We start from the raw sequence: 18,564 nt of genomic DNA on the forward strand, positions 1-18,564 counted from the left end.
TACTTGTGAAATCCTGGCATATGAAATATGGAAAGAATGGGCACTTAAAGCCAAATACCTTGATACTTCAATCCTGTGTTACTATACTAAAGTGTATTGCTATGTTAAATTACACTAGGTTTCAGTGCAACTTGAAGGCTCTAAAAAATTCAAGCTTTTTGAGGATCTTCATGAAAGATGTCAGTGCAATCCACTGATTCTGAACTGTTCTGTTTGTGTTCTTTGTTGTGTTAGTCTTGCCTCCTGTTTCCCTAGGTATTAACACTCATCTTTTCCTTCCACAGAGAGATGCTTAGAAGACCATGAACTCATAGTCCAAGTCGAGTCCACAATGGGAAGTGAAAGTAAATTTTTGTTCAGGAAGAATTATGCAAAATACGAATTTTTTAAAAGTCCTATGGTGAGTCTCATTGTTAAACTATTAAAACATCAAGGATACTAAATTGTTTGAGACATTGTCTGTCACAGAGCTTATCTTTTTCTACAGTGCCTAATAATGGTAATGAGCACAGTGAAGTCTCAAATGCAAAAACAACTTTCTTAAAAACAAGCAAGAATCTTAACTTGTCTTGAGTCTCAAAATAAGAGATGTGCGGTGGTTGTCAAATTGCCAAATATAATTTGTTTTTCAAGTAGCTGTTGCTATGCTGAAGAAAGGGAAAGGCCAGCTTGGTTTCTCTAAGCCAATGGCAACTCGACATATTCATTATCTTGAAAGCTGTTATTTGAATTGGAGCAAGTTGATCAAATAATGTGCAGTATTCAGATCCCTTAATCTTTGCCAGTAATGAAGAAACCTATGGGTAACCTCTAAAGCATTTGCCTCATGCAATTATTTCCTGTTTATAAATATGTATATTGCCCATTGGCTCATAGTAGGTGAGCTTACCATGACAGTTCTTCTAGTGGTTCTTAGTTCTCCTGGACATTTCAAAATACTTTTCCCTCTCACTCACCTTTCACAGATAAATGTGCAACACCTGATAATGTTGCCTTGTTCAACTGCAAGTAATACTAATAAACCAAGAACCTAAGAGCTGTTGTTATTTTTTAATGGTGTTTTATAATGTATTTGGGGTCATACTGTCAAACATGTGCACACAATCTGTGGGGACAGTCCAGTGATGCATACATATAAGCAGGGTTTGAATTACACTTTGACTCCTGCGGGGATCTGCAAAAAAAATTGAACCAGTTCATTGATTAATAAGTCTACATAAATGAAGGAGCAGTCCAATTGGAGGACCGCCCCCTCTGCCCCCCCATCTTACAGGGGAGCTCTCATCTCTTATGTGGGGGCTCAGCTCTCCTAAGCTTCCCCTTAATTCACGCCCTGTATATAAGCACCTGGATACCTGTTTGACAGCTATTGGTACATATTTGGAACTCTGCCCCTTGAAAGGGAATCATGTTTCATCTCCCTATATGAATTTGTAGCCTTTGCCTCTAATCAGAAAACCCTAATTTATAAACTATGCCCCATCCTTGTATTCTGTTCGGTTACTTCTACTGCCAAGTTTTGTATAGCATGCTTGTTAATCTTAACATTAATTGTTAATCTAAGAGAGGTTAGAAAGAAAATGCAGAACAGTTGACTTTTAGTTTTGACTATCAAACACTACTGTTTCCTTCAGCTTTTAAGGCTACTGGTCCATTCAGTCAGATATCAGAATCTGGCACTGACTAATATTTATGGGAAACTGGTCATTTTAATTTTCATAATTCACCTGGCTAAATATATGATGAGGTGAGAAGGCAGTTCCTCCTAAATCCTCAATCTGCTAGTGCTTTGAGGAATGTGTTTCTATTATCTAAAGCATTTGTGAAAAGTGTTCCTAATTGCTACAGGTTGCAACTCAGCTTGTTGATCACCTTTTATTTTAGATCTCAATTTCTCCAATCATCTAACAAAGATTAACAGCCTATATAAAGTTGAAAATGAGACATAAAAAGAAAGAGGCAGTCTGAAGTGAAGTTATGTATTTAGTTGTCATAGTTTCCTGATTTATCATAATTCAGCGTGAATAAGATGATGCATTGAGCTGGCATTGTAGAGTATTATGAAGATTTAAAGCTTTGTAGAAATTCCCTGCAAGTGTCCCCCATTCTGCTTGGACCTAAAATTACTGTGCTACGCTAATGGGTAGTAAGAATGGGTGTCTACTTAAATTGTTTGTAAGTTGCAAGTGCTGCACATAAAGTTGCTCTGATCATACACAGAATGTTGCTCCATGAAACTTTGTGTTCCAGTTTGAAGAATGTGTAGCTAACTAATCACTACAGGGAATGCACAAGCTCTTTTACATTGCTGTGATACATAATCATCTTCAAGGAAAAAAAATTGAAGATTGATAGTTGGAAGGTGTCAAGACTTAGGTGTGAATAAAGTGCTGAACAAATGGCTAGCTGAAACACTGACAGTTATGCTCCAGGTCTAGGCAATTAAGAATAAAAGTTCTGATGGATCTTAAAGTTGTTCAGGCCTGATTTGGTATTAAACTTCAATTTGCTTAGAGAGAGAAGACTGCTCTAAGTATTTAAATGCCTCTTGCTTATCCTGGTAACTCAGGAACTTTGATTCTATAATGTATTTTTCCTCATTATACCCCTGTAAGGCAAGGAAGTATCCCCACCTTGACAGCAGAAGGTAAGGAAAGGTAGCATCTTGGAGAGAAACTGGTTCAGAGAGGCGTGAGCTTTCATTGGCAACAACCTACTTTGTCAGATGTTAGCATGTAACAAAGTAGATTGTTGCTTATGAAAGCTCTGGACCATTTAGTGTCTGAAGTGCCACTCTGCCTTATCTTCTGCGTGACTTAAAATCATAGAATCATAAAAAATTAGGGTTGGAAAGGACCTCAGGAGGTCATACTGGGGGTTTGACAGGAGGTCCAACCCCTAGGTCATCTAGTCAACTGGACTTGAGACAACCACTTCTCTGCATCTTACAGATGGGGATCTGGGGGTACATGGGCTCTAAGTAACTAACCTGAAACCACATGAGAAGTCTGATGACATAGGAAGTTGAGTCCAGGCTTCCCAGGTGTATTAGCCCAGTGGGTGCCAGCCTTTTAGGCAGGCATGCTGCAGATTAGCCCCACACCCTGCCTGAATGTCATGCTGATCCTCTTCCACCACCTGATACACTGCTGTGCTTTCATCTCCCTGCACTATGCTCCTTACTTGATCTGCTGCTGTGTATTATGCTTCCTGCCCTATCCTCCCTGTCCCATATGCTTTTCTGCCTTCTGTGCAGCCTATCTGCTGCTATGCTGCCTTTTCTCTTCCTGGTCTGCCATGTGCCACACGCAGTCTGCCTGTGCCACTTATGGCATGCATGCCACAGGTTGGCCATTCCTCTCCACTTCAGGAAAGCAGGGACTAGAGTTTCTTGCTCCTTGCTGCAAGTGCCATAAAAGCTGATTTATATTTTAGTTTTCTGGAGGAGGGGGAAAACAGTGTTATGTAGAAAGGTGTTGATAGAAATGACTTAGTCTCAAATTTCAGCAGTGTACCTTGTGAAATATCCCAGACTTCATTTTACAAAGCCATTTTCTATGTTTGTGAAGTTTGCGTTTGTATGGTTTTATTTTTTGGCAGGTGGCAAAGGAGGAAGGGGTAAATAAGGCCTGAAAGCCTCAGTGTCACTTGCACTGTTTTTAAAATATATTAATTCAGAAGTGGTGACTAAAGAATGTGCATAAATGTAATCTGACTCCAAACTCTGTCTCTCTCTCCCTCTCTCTTTCTCTCTTTTTTCCATCCCAGAATTTCTTTCCAGAGCAGATGGTGGCTTGGTGTCAGCAATCAAATGGCAGTATCCCACAATCCCAGCTCCTGCAGGTATTGAAGGCATGCTTATGCTAAATCAACCTTTTTCTGTAGAAGAGGAAGGTGCAGAAATGTGGAAATATGTTATCGGGAAAAGGCTGTGTGCAAATTTTCAGTTTAGTGTGCAAAGTCTCGTGAAGATTTTAGCTAGTGTTAAATTATAAACATTGAACTTCCACTTCTACATCCCCACTTGGATGTTACCTGATATTATCATGGGTTACTGCATTTGTGAGTGTTTGCTCTGGTTAGGCTGTTAACATGATGAATGTGTGAGATTAATATCATCTTTCTGTCCATGGAGACACAGGCATAAACAGACTTTCTTTTGCATTCTTCTCTTCTTACATTTTTGTTTCATTCTCCAATCGATCCCATCCTGTTCTCTTTCTTGATATCCCCTTATCAGTTAGGTTGACCCACCAGTGATAGAGGCACCTTTTTTCTTCTTGGTGTCTTGTCCAGAAAACAGCAGCTTGAAGAGAAAAAATGGGCCCCTATTGTTAAAAGCAATAAGAATAATCATATTACCCTATAAAGTTGTTCCTAACAGTGAATTTCTCATTTTTGAAGTATTCTTAGAAAACCAGATTTTCAGTAAAAGTAAATTGTGTACTTTTTCATAACCCTGGTATTTCCTAGCATAGCACCTGCAATAAGTGTTAAATCTTAAATGTTAAATGTTTCAGGTGTATTTTTCCCCACAAGATTTCCAGTGCTGCAAAGCATAAACATGCATTGGAAGAAAGTTTTGAGATAATGTTCAAAGTTAAGGAACAGGTCTCCAAAGAGTTTAGACCCTTTTTAGTAGAGTAAAAATTCCTTCAGGAAAAGAGACAGTGACAATAAATGAAGTACATGCAGTATTCATCAAACTTCAAAATAGTTAGGTAATCCCTGTTAAGTTTTGCCAAACTAAATTGTTTGTGTGTGTGCACACATGTATATGCATGTATAAAATACGTGTGTCAGTAAAGACTTCCATTGTACTTTCTTCCTGTCAGTTGCGCATGTGTCAGGTTTATACTGTGTTTTTCCACATTACAGTTTGTAGACTGTAGTTTGTAGCTATAATTGCTTCAAGGTTAACGCACATATTGCTAAGTGGTAAATCTATCTAATAAAATTCACATCCCATATATTACCAAGTCTGATTATCTCAAGGGATAGGACAGTTAGATATCTGAAATATTTATATACTATTATGAGAAGTATGAGGAACAAACAGAAAGAAGTGGAGGACCTAGTAAAACACAGAATTAAGATGTATTTAGGATTACATAGACATGTTGAGAGAGAGTACAATCATAGATGCATATAGCTTGTTCAGGAAGGATAGACAGGGGCAAAAAAGGAGGAATTTCCTTATATGTAAAGGTGATATACAAGTGTTCTGAGGCTCAGTATGAAGCAGAAGGTAGGCCTGTTGAAAGCCTCTGGGTAGAGATCCAAATGGAAAGCAATAGAGAGGATGTCATGGTGGACTTCTGCTACAGGCCTTCAAGCCAGGAGGTGGAGTGGGGTGAGAACTTCTCTCAGCACCTGCGAGAAGTTTCCAAATCACAGGACTTGGTTCTCATGGCAGACTTAATCATTGGGAAATCTGCTGGTAGGGAAGCATAACAGTGCACAAGCTGTAGATTGATCTACCTTGACTTTAGCAAGGATTTTGACACAATATTCTCATTAACAAACTATGGAACTACAGACTAGATGAAAATGCTGTGCGGTGGATACGTAACTGGTTAGATCATCGTATTCAGCAAATAGTTATCAGTGGCTCTGTCTTGAGTTGGGAGGAGGTATCAAGTAGGTGTCCTGGGTCCGGTATTATTTAATGTGTTCATTAATGATTTGGGCAATGGGACTGAGTGCAAGCTTAGCAAATTTGTGGATACCACCAAGTTGGGCAGAGTTGCAGATGCTCCAGACAGTAGAGCTAGGATCCAGAATGACCTGGATAGGCTGCAAAAATGGCCTGCAATCAACCAAATGAGATCTAGCAATCTCCTGCACTTGGGACAGAAATGATTGCATGCACAAATACAGACTGGGGAGTGACTGGATGGGCTGCAGTGTTGCCTGTCAGGACCTGGAAGTTACAATGGACCATAAGATGAATATGAACCAACAGCATGTTCTTATTCCAAAAAAAGCCAACAGTATATTTGGTTGTATTAGCAAGGGGATCACTTGCAAATCAAGGGAAATGATTCTTCTGCTCTATTCAGCATTGGTAAAACTTCACTTGGAATACTGTGCCCAGTTTTGGGCTCCATACGTCAAGGAGGAGGTGGACAGTTTGGAAAGAACCCAGTGCAGAACAACAAAAATGATCAGGGTCTTGGGAAGCAAGACTTATGAGGAAAGGCTGAAAGAAGAACTAAACACAGGAACTATTACATTGGAGTTGACAAACGGATAGATTGCTTCCATCACCATGGGCAAGATTTTTAAGTAAGTCAGGTGCCAAACTTCCACTGAAATCAAGAATGGGACTTGGGCATCTAAACTGTCTAGGAACCTTTGAAGATGCTGCTGGGCATTCCTTGTGGGCTACTTACTCTTAAAAATCTAATCCTTTGTCAAAGTTCTTAGAGTTAACAGGTCTTGGTCTTCCCTACTTGTTTTTTATTCACAGTCTGGAACAACTTTTTCAGCTCTGAATGAGCTAGACCCCTAGGGTTTTTAGTCTGGAGAAGAGACGATGGGGAGGGGGCAGGGCAGGATTTGAAAACAGTCTTCAAATACCTGAAGGTTATAGCAAGCATAAAGATGGGCTTTACTCTCAGGCCACAAGGAACAGGACAAGGAATGATGGCCCCAAGCTTCAGCAGGAGAAATTTAGGTTGAAAGAGGAACTTTCTGACCATGAGGGTGATTGAGCATTGAAACAGGCTTCTTAAATTGTGGAATCTGCATCCTTGGAAGTTTTCAAGAGCAGATAAGACAGATCTTTGACCAGGATGGTTTAGTCAGGAATGATCCTGCTTTGAGCAGAGGGCAGGACTAGATGACCTCATGAGGTCCCTTCTAGCCCTACTCTCCAATGATCCTGTTGGATCTCTGACTCTTAATTGTTTGGTGAATTGAACAGATCTAACACTGATCATCAAGTCATCTATCTGTGACCAAATTGTTCAAAGATGAGTGCATGGGAATAAATGTCTAATCTCCAGTGCTTAAGTCTTTTCTTCAAATGGGTATATTCCTACCTCACAAGGTTGTTATGGGCCAATAAAGTTTGTAAATTGTAATTCCTATGTGGATGTATGTTACAAACAGAAGATGTTGTTGCCTAGATGATACCTTAATTAACATATATTTTCTTCTGTCTTTATATTATTTAAAAACACATAGAGATACACAGCTGCTTTTTTCTCCTCTGATTTCTATCACTTTGCATACTTGTACTGACCCTCTGTTCGATATTACAAGTTGTTGCTGATTTGAACTCCTAGTTTCTTTTTGCTTCTAAAACCACTTCTAAAACCCATTAAATACCATGTACAAGTAAATTGGAAAATATTAAAAATCACAGCATTTCCACTGAACTAGGGAAAAACAATTTTAAAAGCTCATTTCTGATATTAAAAATGGATGTTGCATGGAAAATGAGTTAGGCCTCTTAAGTCAATTAAGATTTTTGCCCTGTTACCTCTTTAAGATCTGTTAAATATGGCATATTAAGAACAATTTCTAGTGTACCCTAGCCTACTTATTCAGGCTGGCTGATCCATAAGGATGTAGGCCAAACTAATGGAAATAACTTAGGAGCTGAAGCTTGGTAGTCTCCATTTCTGTTTGTTTTGCAGTGGCATACCATTTGGATGGAGGTCTCATCAAAGCATTGTAGAAAGATAGTCAAACTGTTGGGCTTTTACGTATGGGTGGGAAGTGGAGACCAAAGATCACTCCTTACTATAGAACACGGGTGTCAAAGATATGACCCACGAACCAACTGCCCATGGGGCTAGAAATTTGACAGTTGGATGAGAAGTGACAGTGTTCTGCTCCAAACTTTCCATCCCTATGCTGAGCCCTGCAGGCCAGATCTGGCCAGCCATGTCATCTGGCCCACAGGGGTGCCTTTGGGGCTGGAAATTTGACAGCCAGAGGACTAGTGTCCACCCCTGCAGACCAGATGGCACGGCTCTGCATTCAGTATCCAGCCTATGGACCAGCCCCATGCAACTCATCCACCTTGTGGGACCAGATGAATTTGACAAACTTGCTCTAAAAGGTCTGTAAAACAGAACTCCTGTGAGAGCAAGTTGCTATCACTGAACAATTCTGGAAAGGAGAGAGAGAGAAAAGCCAGTAGGAATGTAAAGTTTCCTAGAAGATTTTATCAAGCACATTTTGTAGAGGAGCCTCACCAGTATTTCAGCAGATTAGGTAGGATAAAATCTGGTTTTAAAAAAACACAAGTAGCTGATTTAAATAAGATCTGTTTCTTATTATTTATTTTTTTCTCTTTAAACAGAGACTTGTTACATGCCAAATGTAATTTCAATCTGTTCCACTCTAAACTTTCAGTATTCTAGGAATGTAGTCCCGAGAGGCTGAAGGAGCTAGACATGCTCAGCTTGCGGAAAAGGCGTTTATGAGGGGATACAAGAGCAGTCTTCTAATACTTGAAGGACTGCCATAAAGGAGAGGGAGAACACCTTTTCTCTCGTGTTGCAGAGAGTAGAACATGGATCAGTGGCTTAAAGTTGCAGCAAAATAGGTTTAGATTGAATATCTGGAAAAACTTCTTCACTGTTACAACAGTGATGCAGTGGAATAAACTCCCAGGGAAGTTGCGGACTCTTCATCATTATAGGTCTTCAAGAAGAGGGTCAGAGATGATATAGGTATAGCTATGTCTGTGTTCTGCTGTAGGTATTTCCTACACTTTAGGGCTTTGCTGGTTGTTGCATGGGGCTGAGCAGTAATTCCACCCCCTTCTGCTTCATATCAGGGTTTCCTTTTTTAAGTCTGTTGGCTGCAGCCAAGGCTGGGGTTTTGACTGTGATGTGTCACTCCTCCTCCTTGGACTTAAAGCCAGAGGTCCCTGGTTAGAGGGTCTGGCCCCTCTGCTCAGGGTCAGACTGATTGCCATATTTGGGGTCAGGAAAGAATTTTACCTCGTGGCCAGATTGGTACAGACTGGAGGGGTTTTGCCTTCCTCTGTAGTATGGGATGTGGGCCCTCTACCTGTGATCTCTCGAGTGTATATTAACAACCTTTTATAGAAGCAAGACATTGTCTGCCATGAGCCTCCTGCTTTACCTGTGTAGATTAGAGTGTTGTCTTGTATTATGTCAGGGTTTGTGGTAGTTTTACTAAGAGGATGGATTATGGATTGGCATAGGATAGTTTAGATAGGGATGATCGTGCCTCTAGCAGGGGGTTGGACTAGATGACCTATAGAGGTCCCTTCCAGCCCCACTTCTCTGTGATTCTATGAATGATTTCATCAGTTGTCATCGGTGGCAGGGAACCTTTTCCAGTTGCAGGCTAGGATGACCCCAATCCTTCATCAGAGTGGGGAATGCAGGTAGTAGGACCCTGCCACTGTTGGTGCTTGTCCCCACAGCAGCATGGGAAGAGTGCCCACTGCCAAAGCCCTATATCACAGGTTGGATCCAAAGACTCCACGGGCTGAATTCAGCTGCAAGCCATAAGCACTGACTCCATGGGTGCTCGAGGGATCAAGCACCCACTGAAAAAAGTTAGCAGGTGCTCCACGGCCGCTGCTTGCAGACATTAAAAAAAAAAGTGCTTTACTGGAAGAAGCAGCATGTTACTTCAGCCTGGCTCTGAAGCGTCTGTAAAGATTGAGCACTTCAGCAGGGCTTTTTGGCACTTTAAGGTAAAGCTGATTCGATCAGTTATTATGTTAGTTCCTCTGTTTGGTAAGTCATTTGGCTTTAGATTAGAGGTGCACCGATACATCGGTCCGATATCAGATCGGCACCGATATAAAAAACATTTTCTGTATCGGAAATCGGCTCGATGCGGCCTGTTAATTTGTCTGATAAATGCCCGTGCATGCGCGTAGCCGCAGGGCAGCATGTAGGCAGTGAGGAACACAGCCCAGCAGTGTGGAGTGCTGTAGGCAGCTGGTAAGCCTGGTGTGGTGGAAGGAGAAGAAGGGGCGTGGGGGCGCAGATCAAGGCCCCTGTGGTGAGGGAGGGTGTGGGGTTAGAGTTGAGGTTGGAGCAGGGTCTGCCCAGTGGGGTTGGGGCAGGCACAGAACAGGGGTGTGGCTCATTGGGAGGGTGTGGGAAGGCGGGGGCTCCCACCACTGCACGTGGCTCATTCGGGGCTCATCTGGCAGCTTCCGCTGCTGCTCCCTCCGCTTGTCTGGGAGGGCATGGGGGGTGGGAGGTAGGAGTGTGCCTTGGGACTGGGTGGGCTGGGGCCAGGCTCTTCCCAGCAGGGCAGATCCGGGGGCACGTTTCCGCCCCCTCCCCTCCATGCCCTCCTAGACGAGCAGGAGGAGCCAACAGACAAGCACCGGATGAGCCACGCGCAGTGGTGGGAGCTGCCCTCCTCCTCCCTTCTGATGGCCCCCCGACGAGCTGTGCCTCCATCCCAGCCCGCAGCTGCGGTCCTCCCCACGCTATGCGGATCCAGGGGGCATATGCCCTCCCCAGATGAGCCACTTGCAAATCTGTCCCGTGCGCCTCCCTGCCCTGGCTGGTCAGCGCCTGCCCCAGCCCCATTCCCTCCATCACCGCAGGAGTCATGATCTGCCCTCCCACATCCCTTCCCTCCCCTTCCTTTCCACCACATCAAGTGGAAGATCTGCATATCAAAAATTAGATCAGTATCGGCCAATATGCCTCCTTAAAAATCAGCTATTGGTATAGGCCCCAGAAATCTCGACCGGTACACCACTACTTTAAATGCAGTGCATGTTTTTTCTTATGTATACAGGATATATAACCTATCTGATAAGGATTCTGATATGCTGACTTTGCATAGTTTTGATTGAGTTCTAGTTTGGAGTCAGATGCAGCCTGCCAGAGATTCAAAGTACAACAAAAATGCCTAGTGAACAAAAAGGTCATTTTCTAACGATAAATATAAAAATTAAGAATCTGAGTAAGTGTATGCAAAGCTGTATAACCATTTAAGTACATTTATCTAGATAACATGGCTTCTTGGCTAATCAAAGTAGTAAAAAGGTTCCTTGTAATAAGGTTTTGTTTAGTTGCAATCAGCACACTAATATTTATACCAACCAAAGGAAACTAACTTTAGGAAACAAAGTAGAAACAAGATAAATTATCAGTTTTATTTTTGCTTTTAAATTCCATGCCTAATGGCACTGAAGACTGAGAAAGAGAAGAGAAACAAATGTTTCATTAATGTTTAGTATGCATATATACAGTACTTTGAAACTGTGCTGAAAGTGTATATTATATTCATTTAAAAAAAACTTAAAAGGAGTAAATTCAGAGGTAGTATGTGCAGAGTTCATGTTGGGCATGGTCAGATAAACACATTATCCTCTGAAGTGCTCAGTATATTGGCAACGTTGTTATTTGGCAAATAAATGCTAGTAGGGTAAAAATATATATATTCTTTTGCAATGTATGTATATATAATATAAAGGCTTTTCCAGAATACAGAAACTACTTTGAAAGCCAAAGGATCATCAGTGCAGATCTTAATGGAATGGCTCCATCTAACTATGTAGTGGCTTTGTCAAATCTATCCAGTGTTATGATACTGATTTTTTTTTTTTTAAATGAGACACCTAAAAGTCCTGAGCACCCTCCATCTCCCCCTTAAATCTCTGATTTATTCGCTATGACATTATAATAAAAAGGAGAATCTGTGCTTCTCTTAATTGTATCTTGCATTGAGGAAGAGGATGACAAAAAAAATGTCCGAGAAGGAGCCTTTCCATTTGTAGTGGCAGATTAAAGTATCTGAACACTTAATTGGGCTTAAATGCAAATCAGCCTTTTTCTTCTGGTTCCTTTACTAATATATTTAAATAGGTTGGGCATACCATACCAACATAACTCTTCAAAATACTCCTGGATGTTGAATTCTGGGAGTCTGGAGGTATAGAGATTTGCTTGAATTTCCTGTACTCAAGTTAATGAGGATTAAAGATTTTGCTGCTGGTGTGTATTTCCTGTTGTGATAGAACCTGCATAAGTATTGTGTGTGAATTGGGCATGGGCATGCCATAAATAGACTGTTTATTAAGTAAATTTTAGATCACAAAGTTCTGGCTTTCAGATTCTAGTCAGTGTTTCCAAGAAGTGTGCCACAAGAAGTGTGCCAGCAAGTTTTTATAGAGTTAATAAACTGCCTGTGAATATGTAATGGAAATGCTGACCTTAAATGTCTCTTGGGCTCTATGAGTGTGAGAAGAGCAGATGTGTGGAAGAATGGTTAGCACCAGAAATACATCTGGCACGTGGAAAATAAGTCAGTGAATGTGACTGAATGCTCTTTACGGCTGGCATAGCACTACTGTTAGTTGTATACATGGTACATAATCATAGAACTCAGATTTCTTGATTTTCGCTTCCAACAGAATTTTTTGAACTCCAGTAGCTGCCCTGAAATTCAAGGTTTCTTGCACGTCAAAGAGCTAGGTCGGAAATCATGGAAGAAATTGTATGTATGTTTGAGGAGGTCGGGACTTTATTGCTCTACGAAAGGAACTTCAAAGGTAAGGAGTGGGGGCTTCAGTTTTAGTACACGCTTGCCATGTAAAGCAGATGCCTAATGACTATAGATTTAAGATTAACGTTCTCCATTCACTTTTATGAAAAATACAAAAGAAGTTAAACTAATTCTGGCCAGGTAGCAAACAAGGGACATAGCAATCCAGAGCACTGTGACTCATCCAATCCATATGTATCTAGTATTATCTTTTATATGTAAACTTAAGTAGCCAATTTTTAAAATGTTTTATCCCTCATCACCACATGTATAGAGAAAACATTTGGTTCATCAACTTATGAGATTCTTTTAGGCGGTAGTTAATGTCTTAAGTATCGCTAACCTTGATTTTCCAAACTTATCAGAAACAATGCAGGTACGTTGTGGGCAACACTACTCTTGAGCATGATTTGATATGCCTGAATGTGAATCTTTTCATAAACCTGGCAAACATATTTATGAAGGTAGTTCCGTTTTTCAGGGCATATCCTGGAGCAGTGCTGGCCTTAAACTCCTAGTTAGTCTGAGGAGATCTGGTCAATTATATGTTAAAAAATACATTTTGAATGCTTGGAACAAAGCAAACTAAATTTGCATACTCTGTTCTCTAATGAATGTCACTCATTAGAGATTGTAGGGTTCAGATTGAAATGTTTTGGTGATTTAATCTTACAATATGTTTACAGGAGCCAAGACATTTGCAGTTGTTAGCCGACCTAGAAGACAGCAATATTTTCTCATTGATAGCAGGCAAGAAATTGTATAATGCTCCAGCAGACTATGGATTTTGCATAAAGGTAATTCTTCCTAATAATTTGATCTCAAGATGAAAATGAAGTCACTAACTCTCTTATTTTAACAGAGTAAACATTTACATGAACTCAAGCAGTCTGGGTGAGTTCAAAATTATTTATAATAGTGTTGAGAAGATGAAGTGGTTCAGCACAATCTGAACCAGAGGAATGAAGCTTTCACTGCCCTGGGCCCCAGCTTCTGAATTACTACCACAATGATCATGTCAGAATGATCCTAGGAAGCTAAGTTCACTTCCATGTCTAAGTCAATGTAATTTTAAAACAACCTGACAAAAACCACCATATTTTTTCCATATTGGATCCTCTGCTGTAGCTGGCTTGGGATCTTAACACTGTTATTCTGTGGGTCAGAAGCGGTGATGTGAAAATGATGCTAGAGAGCCCCTTGAGCTTTAGAGCAGCAGGCCTGGTACATGGGGTGGGTTACACATTGACTTTTGTTCCAGACATTCACAAGAAACCTCTTTTATTTTTATTTGTTTGTGTGTATGTTAATTTCTGTGAAAGGAAAACTCATCATGATGGTGAGTAGTGACATTGCATAACAGCAATGGCCAAATTCTGAACAGATTTATAATTGTATTAACATGACAAACAGCTTGTTTGCACATATTTTAAAATGGAAGTTAGTTTGAAAAATGGAAAACAATATATGCAGATGTTTGTTTTCTTAAACTGGGCCCAGTCTGTGCATAGCTTTTTGTGCTATGCCAGTTGTGCATACTCTTAGGGACACAGTTGCTATATCTGTAGTTTAATTAACATCTGTCATGGACACAATTACAGTAGTGTATAAAAATGTCTATGCTGGTATAACTAGTTAACTTTTATCTTCAAAGAGGAATAGGTTATACCCACGTGAGCCACTTTTTACCACTTTTCCACAGGAGCAGTTGTACTGCTGGAAAGTTAACCAAAGAGATATGGTCTTCCTATGTAGACTTGCCTCAGTGTGTATTGATCTTGCTGTTTGGGTAACATTTTCAGAAGCTCCTAAATCCAGTCATCTAAATCACTTCTATAGCACACTACTGTGTGCATTCACATGACAGGCTCTGAGAGCTGCTTTTATTGATGCCCTACAAGGGCTAAAGTGGACACTGAAGAACAGTTGACAGATATGAACTGTTCTCTTTGCTAGCAAGGATTCTGTAGCTGTTGCCAGGGATCCTTCAAAGGATGTCTTTGGGGGGTGGGGCGAGCTCAGCCTAGAAAGACATTTGTTCAGGCACTGAGAGGCAGAGCTCTATTCCCTCCAATAAGACAGAGAGGTAAATAAGACAATATGTATGCAGCCTGCCTTCCTCTACCTCCCCATGCCTTTACAGGGGCTGTCATTCTTAGGGTTTTTTGCCTGTGGAGGTATAGGCAAGATCTCTTTTGCAGGCAGTTCCAACACTAAAACTTCTGCCTTTGTGCCATCTCTAGAGGGGACAGCTGGAGCTGTTAGTGTGGATAATTACCAGGTAAAGGAAACCCTTAAAAAAAGATTGGGCTTTAATTATCCACAATCATCTACATTTCGAGTGTAGGTGGTGAGAGCAACACTTGTAAATTAATGAATCACAACATGGAGCAGCAAGAATGCAGAAAAGCCTCTAAACTGTAAGATAGTGGTTTTAGGGAAGATGTGTGGGGAAGGTCCAGGACTAAGTTCAAGAGCTCTGCATCCAGTTCTGCAGACTCCCTGGATGACTTTGGAGAAGCCATGTGATCTCCAGTTACCCACCTTTATAGTTAGGAATAAATAAAACAACCTTCTTCCTCAAGGGTGGGGAGGTTTAATGTACTGTTGTTCTGTGTTATATGTTGCTAGAGCATGGCAAAGCTGTCTTTTACAGTACTCCAAAATGCCTCAACACTGAGGCCATTCATAATTCTACAAAAATGTAGCACTGTAGAGCTGGCTGGAAAGCAGCAATGGCTGCATACATGTTCATTTCTACCAGGAGAAATTTCTTCCAGTAGAAAAATAGCTTTAGAGCAGCTTCCAAACTGTACAGCTTCCAAGCTATACAGACATTCCTCTAACCCCAGGGCAAGTTCTTCAGCCAGGGGGACCTAGAGGGCTGGTCCTTGTGCTACCCCTGCCCTTAAGGTTGCCCATTACTTGACAGTCTTCCACCTCATCTGGGAAGGGTGAAGAATGTCAAATGTCAATTGGCAACTGCTAACAAGCAGTAACTGCCAGGGACATCCAGGGGGATTCCCACCCTGGGAAAATGCTCCCTCCCCCTATTCCACCAATCACCTGTTTAAGGAGGGGAGGTGAGGGCATTGTCTCATGGTGGGAATTGTCCTAGTCACGGTCACCTCAGAGGTGTGTTGAGCAGCCAGGAGGTGCTAGCAAGCTGCTTTTTAACTTCCCACTGGGAGCCTATCAAGGAGCCTAATCACCATGAATGATGCGTGCCTCTGGAGGTTGGTGGGGCATGGCAGAGGAGTCAGGTGGCGGAGTCAGTGGTGAGGGCATGGCGGTGGCGAGCGGGGACTGCCCACAGGCAGCCACAGTGATGTCAGCAGCGAGGGTGGGCTGAGTAGGGACCACCCACAGACAGCCACAGTGGTGTTGGAGGCGAGCGTGGGGGTGGCACGCGGCGAGCAGGGACTACCCACAGCCACTGTTTGCAGTGTTGGTAATGGCGAGCGGGGACCACCTGCAGCCACCACCGGCAGCATCGACAGCAGGGTGGTTGACTGCCCACATGAGCCACTGGTAGCTTCAGTGGCTGGAAAATGGGGGGGGGGGCCATGCCCCCCCACGTTGCCTATACTAATCACTGACAGCCTGCCCTCTTAGGCAGGGCTGTCAGTGATCAGCAGCTCTTACCACTATTCTTGCAGTAGAGGTGGCAAGGGTCACAGTTGCCATATCCGCCCTGGGAGCACTCAGAAGAGCCCTTGTTCCTGCTGTGGCTCCTAACAGTTTGCTGCAGCTGGGTGAGGGAGGGAAAGTGGAGGAGCATTGTGGGATGCTGGGGTTGAATCTGTTGTTTTGATAGACATCCAGTGTTTTTATATTGCCTGTGCTTCACTTTACTAAGAAGTCTATTTCAAATGCTTTTGTTCTGATACTAAAAATACTTGATATTTTGTAGCCCAACAGAGTGAGAAATGAACCTAAGGAGCTGAGATTGCTGTGTGCAGAAGATGAGCAGAGCAGGACATGTTGGATGACAGCATTTAGACTCCTCAAGGTACCCACTTTCTCATGATCTGTGGTTGGCCTTGCCCTCCAATTTCACATGAGGTTTTAGCTCTGCCTTACCACAATTGGGTAGCACTTTGATGAAGCATTCTTTGCCACCTCATACATGCTACTAAAACTGTGTTAACTACCCAAGTGTAGCACTGGAAGCAGACTAATTAATTCTGCTGGTATACAATTCAGTTAACCTTCCTGCCCATAAACTTGCCCTTAGGTGGTCACGCTGCTTTCACTTTGGAAGCTAATACACACAAAGCAGGGCAGTATGCTTCAGGGCAGTATTGCCGTCCATAGCAAGCAAGCAGCACAGATGTAACTTTGATAATCTAGTGTTTTCTACAGCATTGTACACAGAATACAAGTAGATATTTTCAGTTACTGTTGGTTACTTTATTCATGAAGAATTCCTAAGCTCCTTTAAAACTTGTGTACCTTGAGTTCAACTGCATACTATACTAGGAACTTCCATTTCAGAGGTAAACTATCAGGCAGACTATTACACTCAGGCTTATAATCACAGACTGCATTGTTCTCATTGCACATATGAACAAAGTATAAGCCCAGTAAGGCAACCCATGGAGTATACGTTTAACTCAAAAAGCAACACAGTTGTTTGTTTTGAACATAATGTGTCAGCAAAATCTGCTTAAAAAATATTCATTTATTCAACTATAGTCTGCTATAGTTTTTGTTTTTGAATTTCCTTAGGCAGATATGTGTGTTTAAACCTATGGCATTTTCTTGTAGTGTTGTTGTTGATCTTTATTTAAAAAATAAATAAAAATCCAGTAACTAGCTGGGTCGTGATAGTACGTAGCAAAAAGCTGGGGGAGAAATTTTAAACTGGTAGAAGCAAGTGTACAATATTGTAGTATACTTTGGAGGAAACTTGTGCTGGGGGCTTCTCAAGTGGAAGTTCTGGTGGATGCAGGTGTATTTTTGTGTCTAGTGTCAGAGAATTCTCTGTGCTGGTCTAGCAGGGAAGCAAAAACTGCTTTCTTGTCTATCTTATTTGAAGTTTTCTAAACCTCCTTAGAGCCTCCACTGCCTGAAAAGGAGTCTTGGCTGTATTATCCATGGAATACCTCCCTTTTCTGTTTGTGCCATTGCTCTCCCCCTGTATGCTAAGACCACATGTTGACTATTTCCCACAACAGAGGATGGACATGTGAGACATCAAGTCCATCCAGATGGCATGTTTGTAATATCTTTCTATTAGGTTTAAATTTTCCAAAGCCAGAAAATGGCTTTCTGGACACCCAGTGTCGTTAACTTGGGAACTCACCACCTGAAATTTTGGCCTTTTTCAGTACCCTCTGAGAATGCATTCCTGGGTTTCTAGTTACTGTGTTTAGTGGCTCCTATTTGCACATATTCACCAAGATGGGGGAACTCTGTTCTGAGACAATGTCCTATAGACCTAAGATTTCATAGATTTCATAGACATCAGGGCTGTAAGGGACCTCGGAAGATCATCGAGTCCAGCCCCCCGCCCAAAGGGCAGGAAGTCAGCTGGGGTCATAGGATCCCAGCAAGATAAGCATCCAGTTTCATCTTGAAGGTGTTCAATGAAGGCGCTTGAACCACCTCCGGTGGCAGGCTGTTCCAGACCTTGGGGGCTCGGACAGTAAAGAAGTTCTTCCTTCTGTCCAGCCTGAAACGATCTTGAAGTAGTTTGTGACCATTCGACCTCGTCATCCCTTGGGGCGCTCTGGTGAACAAACGTTCCCCCAGATGCTGGTGGTCACCCCTGATAAACTTGTAGGTGGCCATCAGATCACCCCTGAGCCTGCGCTTTTTCAGGCTAAATAGCCCCAGGGCTCTCAGCCTGTCATCGTAGGGTCAGCTTCCCTGACATCTGATCATGCGTGTGGCTCTTCTCTGGACTCTCTCAAGCTTCTCCACATCCTTTCTGAATTGTGGAGCCCAAAACTGGACACAGTACTCCAGCTGTGGCCTCACTAAGGCCGAGTACAGGGGGAGAATGACGTCCCGGGATTTGCTTGAGAAGCATCTATGGATGAAAGC

General features: G+C 42.1%; 1 protein-coding gene across 5 annotated transcripts in view; it reads left to right on the forward strand.

The window, feature by feature from the left end:
* The window catches only part of GRB10 (growth factor receptor bound protein 10), a 201,342-nt gene that overhangs the window by 152,843 nt on the left and 29,935 nt on the right, over nt 1-18,564 (forward strand). For all 5 annotated transcript variants that reach the window (XR_003094437.1, XR_003094438.1, XM_025206119.1 and 2 more), the window contains 5 exons: nt 285-400; nt 3,769-3,843; nt 12,383-12,520; nt 13,200-13,310; nt 16,427-16,525. Coding sequence is in view for 3 of the 5 variants with exons in the window: in XM_025206119.1 (XP_025061904.1) it covers nt 285-400; nt 3,769-3,843; nt 12,383-12,520; nt 13,200-13,310; nt 16,427-16,525 (539 nt within the window). In the remaining 2 variants the exon portion in view is untranslated. The remainder of the gene's footprint in view (nt 1-284; nt 401-3,768; nt 3,844-12,382; nt 12,521-13,199; nt 13,311-16,426; nt 16,526-18,564) is intronic.

The sequence above is a fragment of the Alligator sinensis genome, unplaced genomic scaffold (genome assembly GCF_000455745.1).
Source record: "Alligator sinensis unplaced genomic scaffold, ASM45574v1 scaffold796_1, whole genome shotgun sequence".
In the NCBI taxonomy this organism is placed as follows: domain Eukaryota; kingdom Metazoa; phylum Chordata; order Crocodylia; family Alligatoridae; genus Alligator; species Alligator sinensis.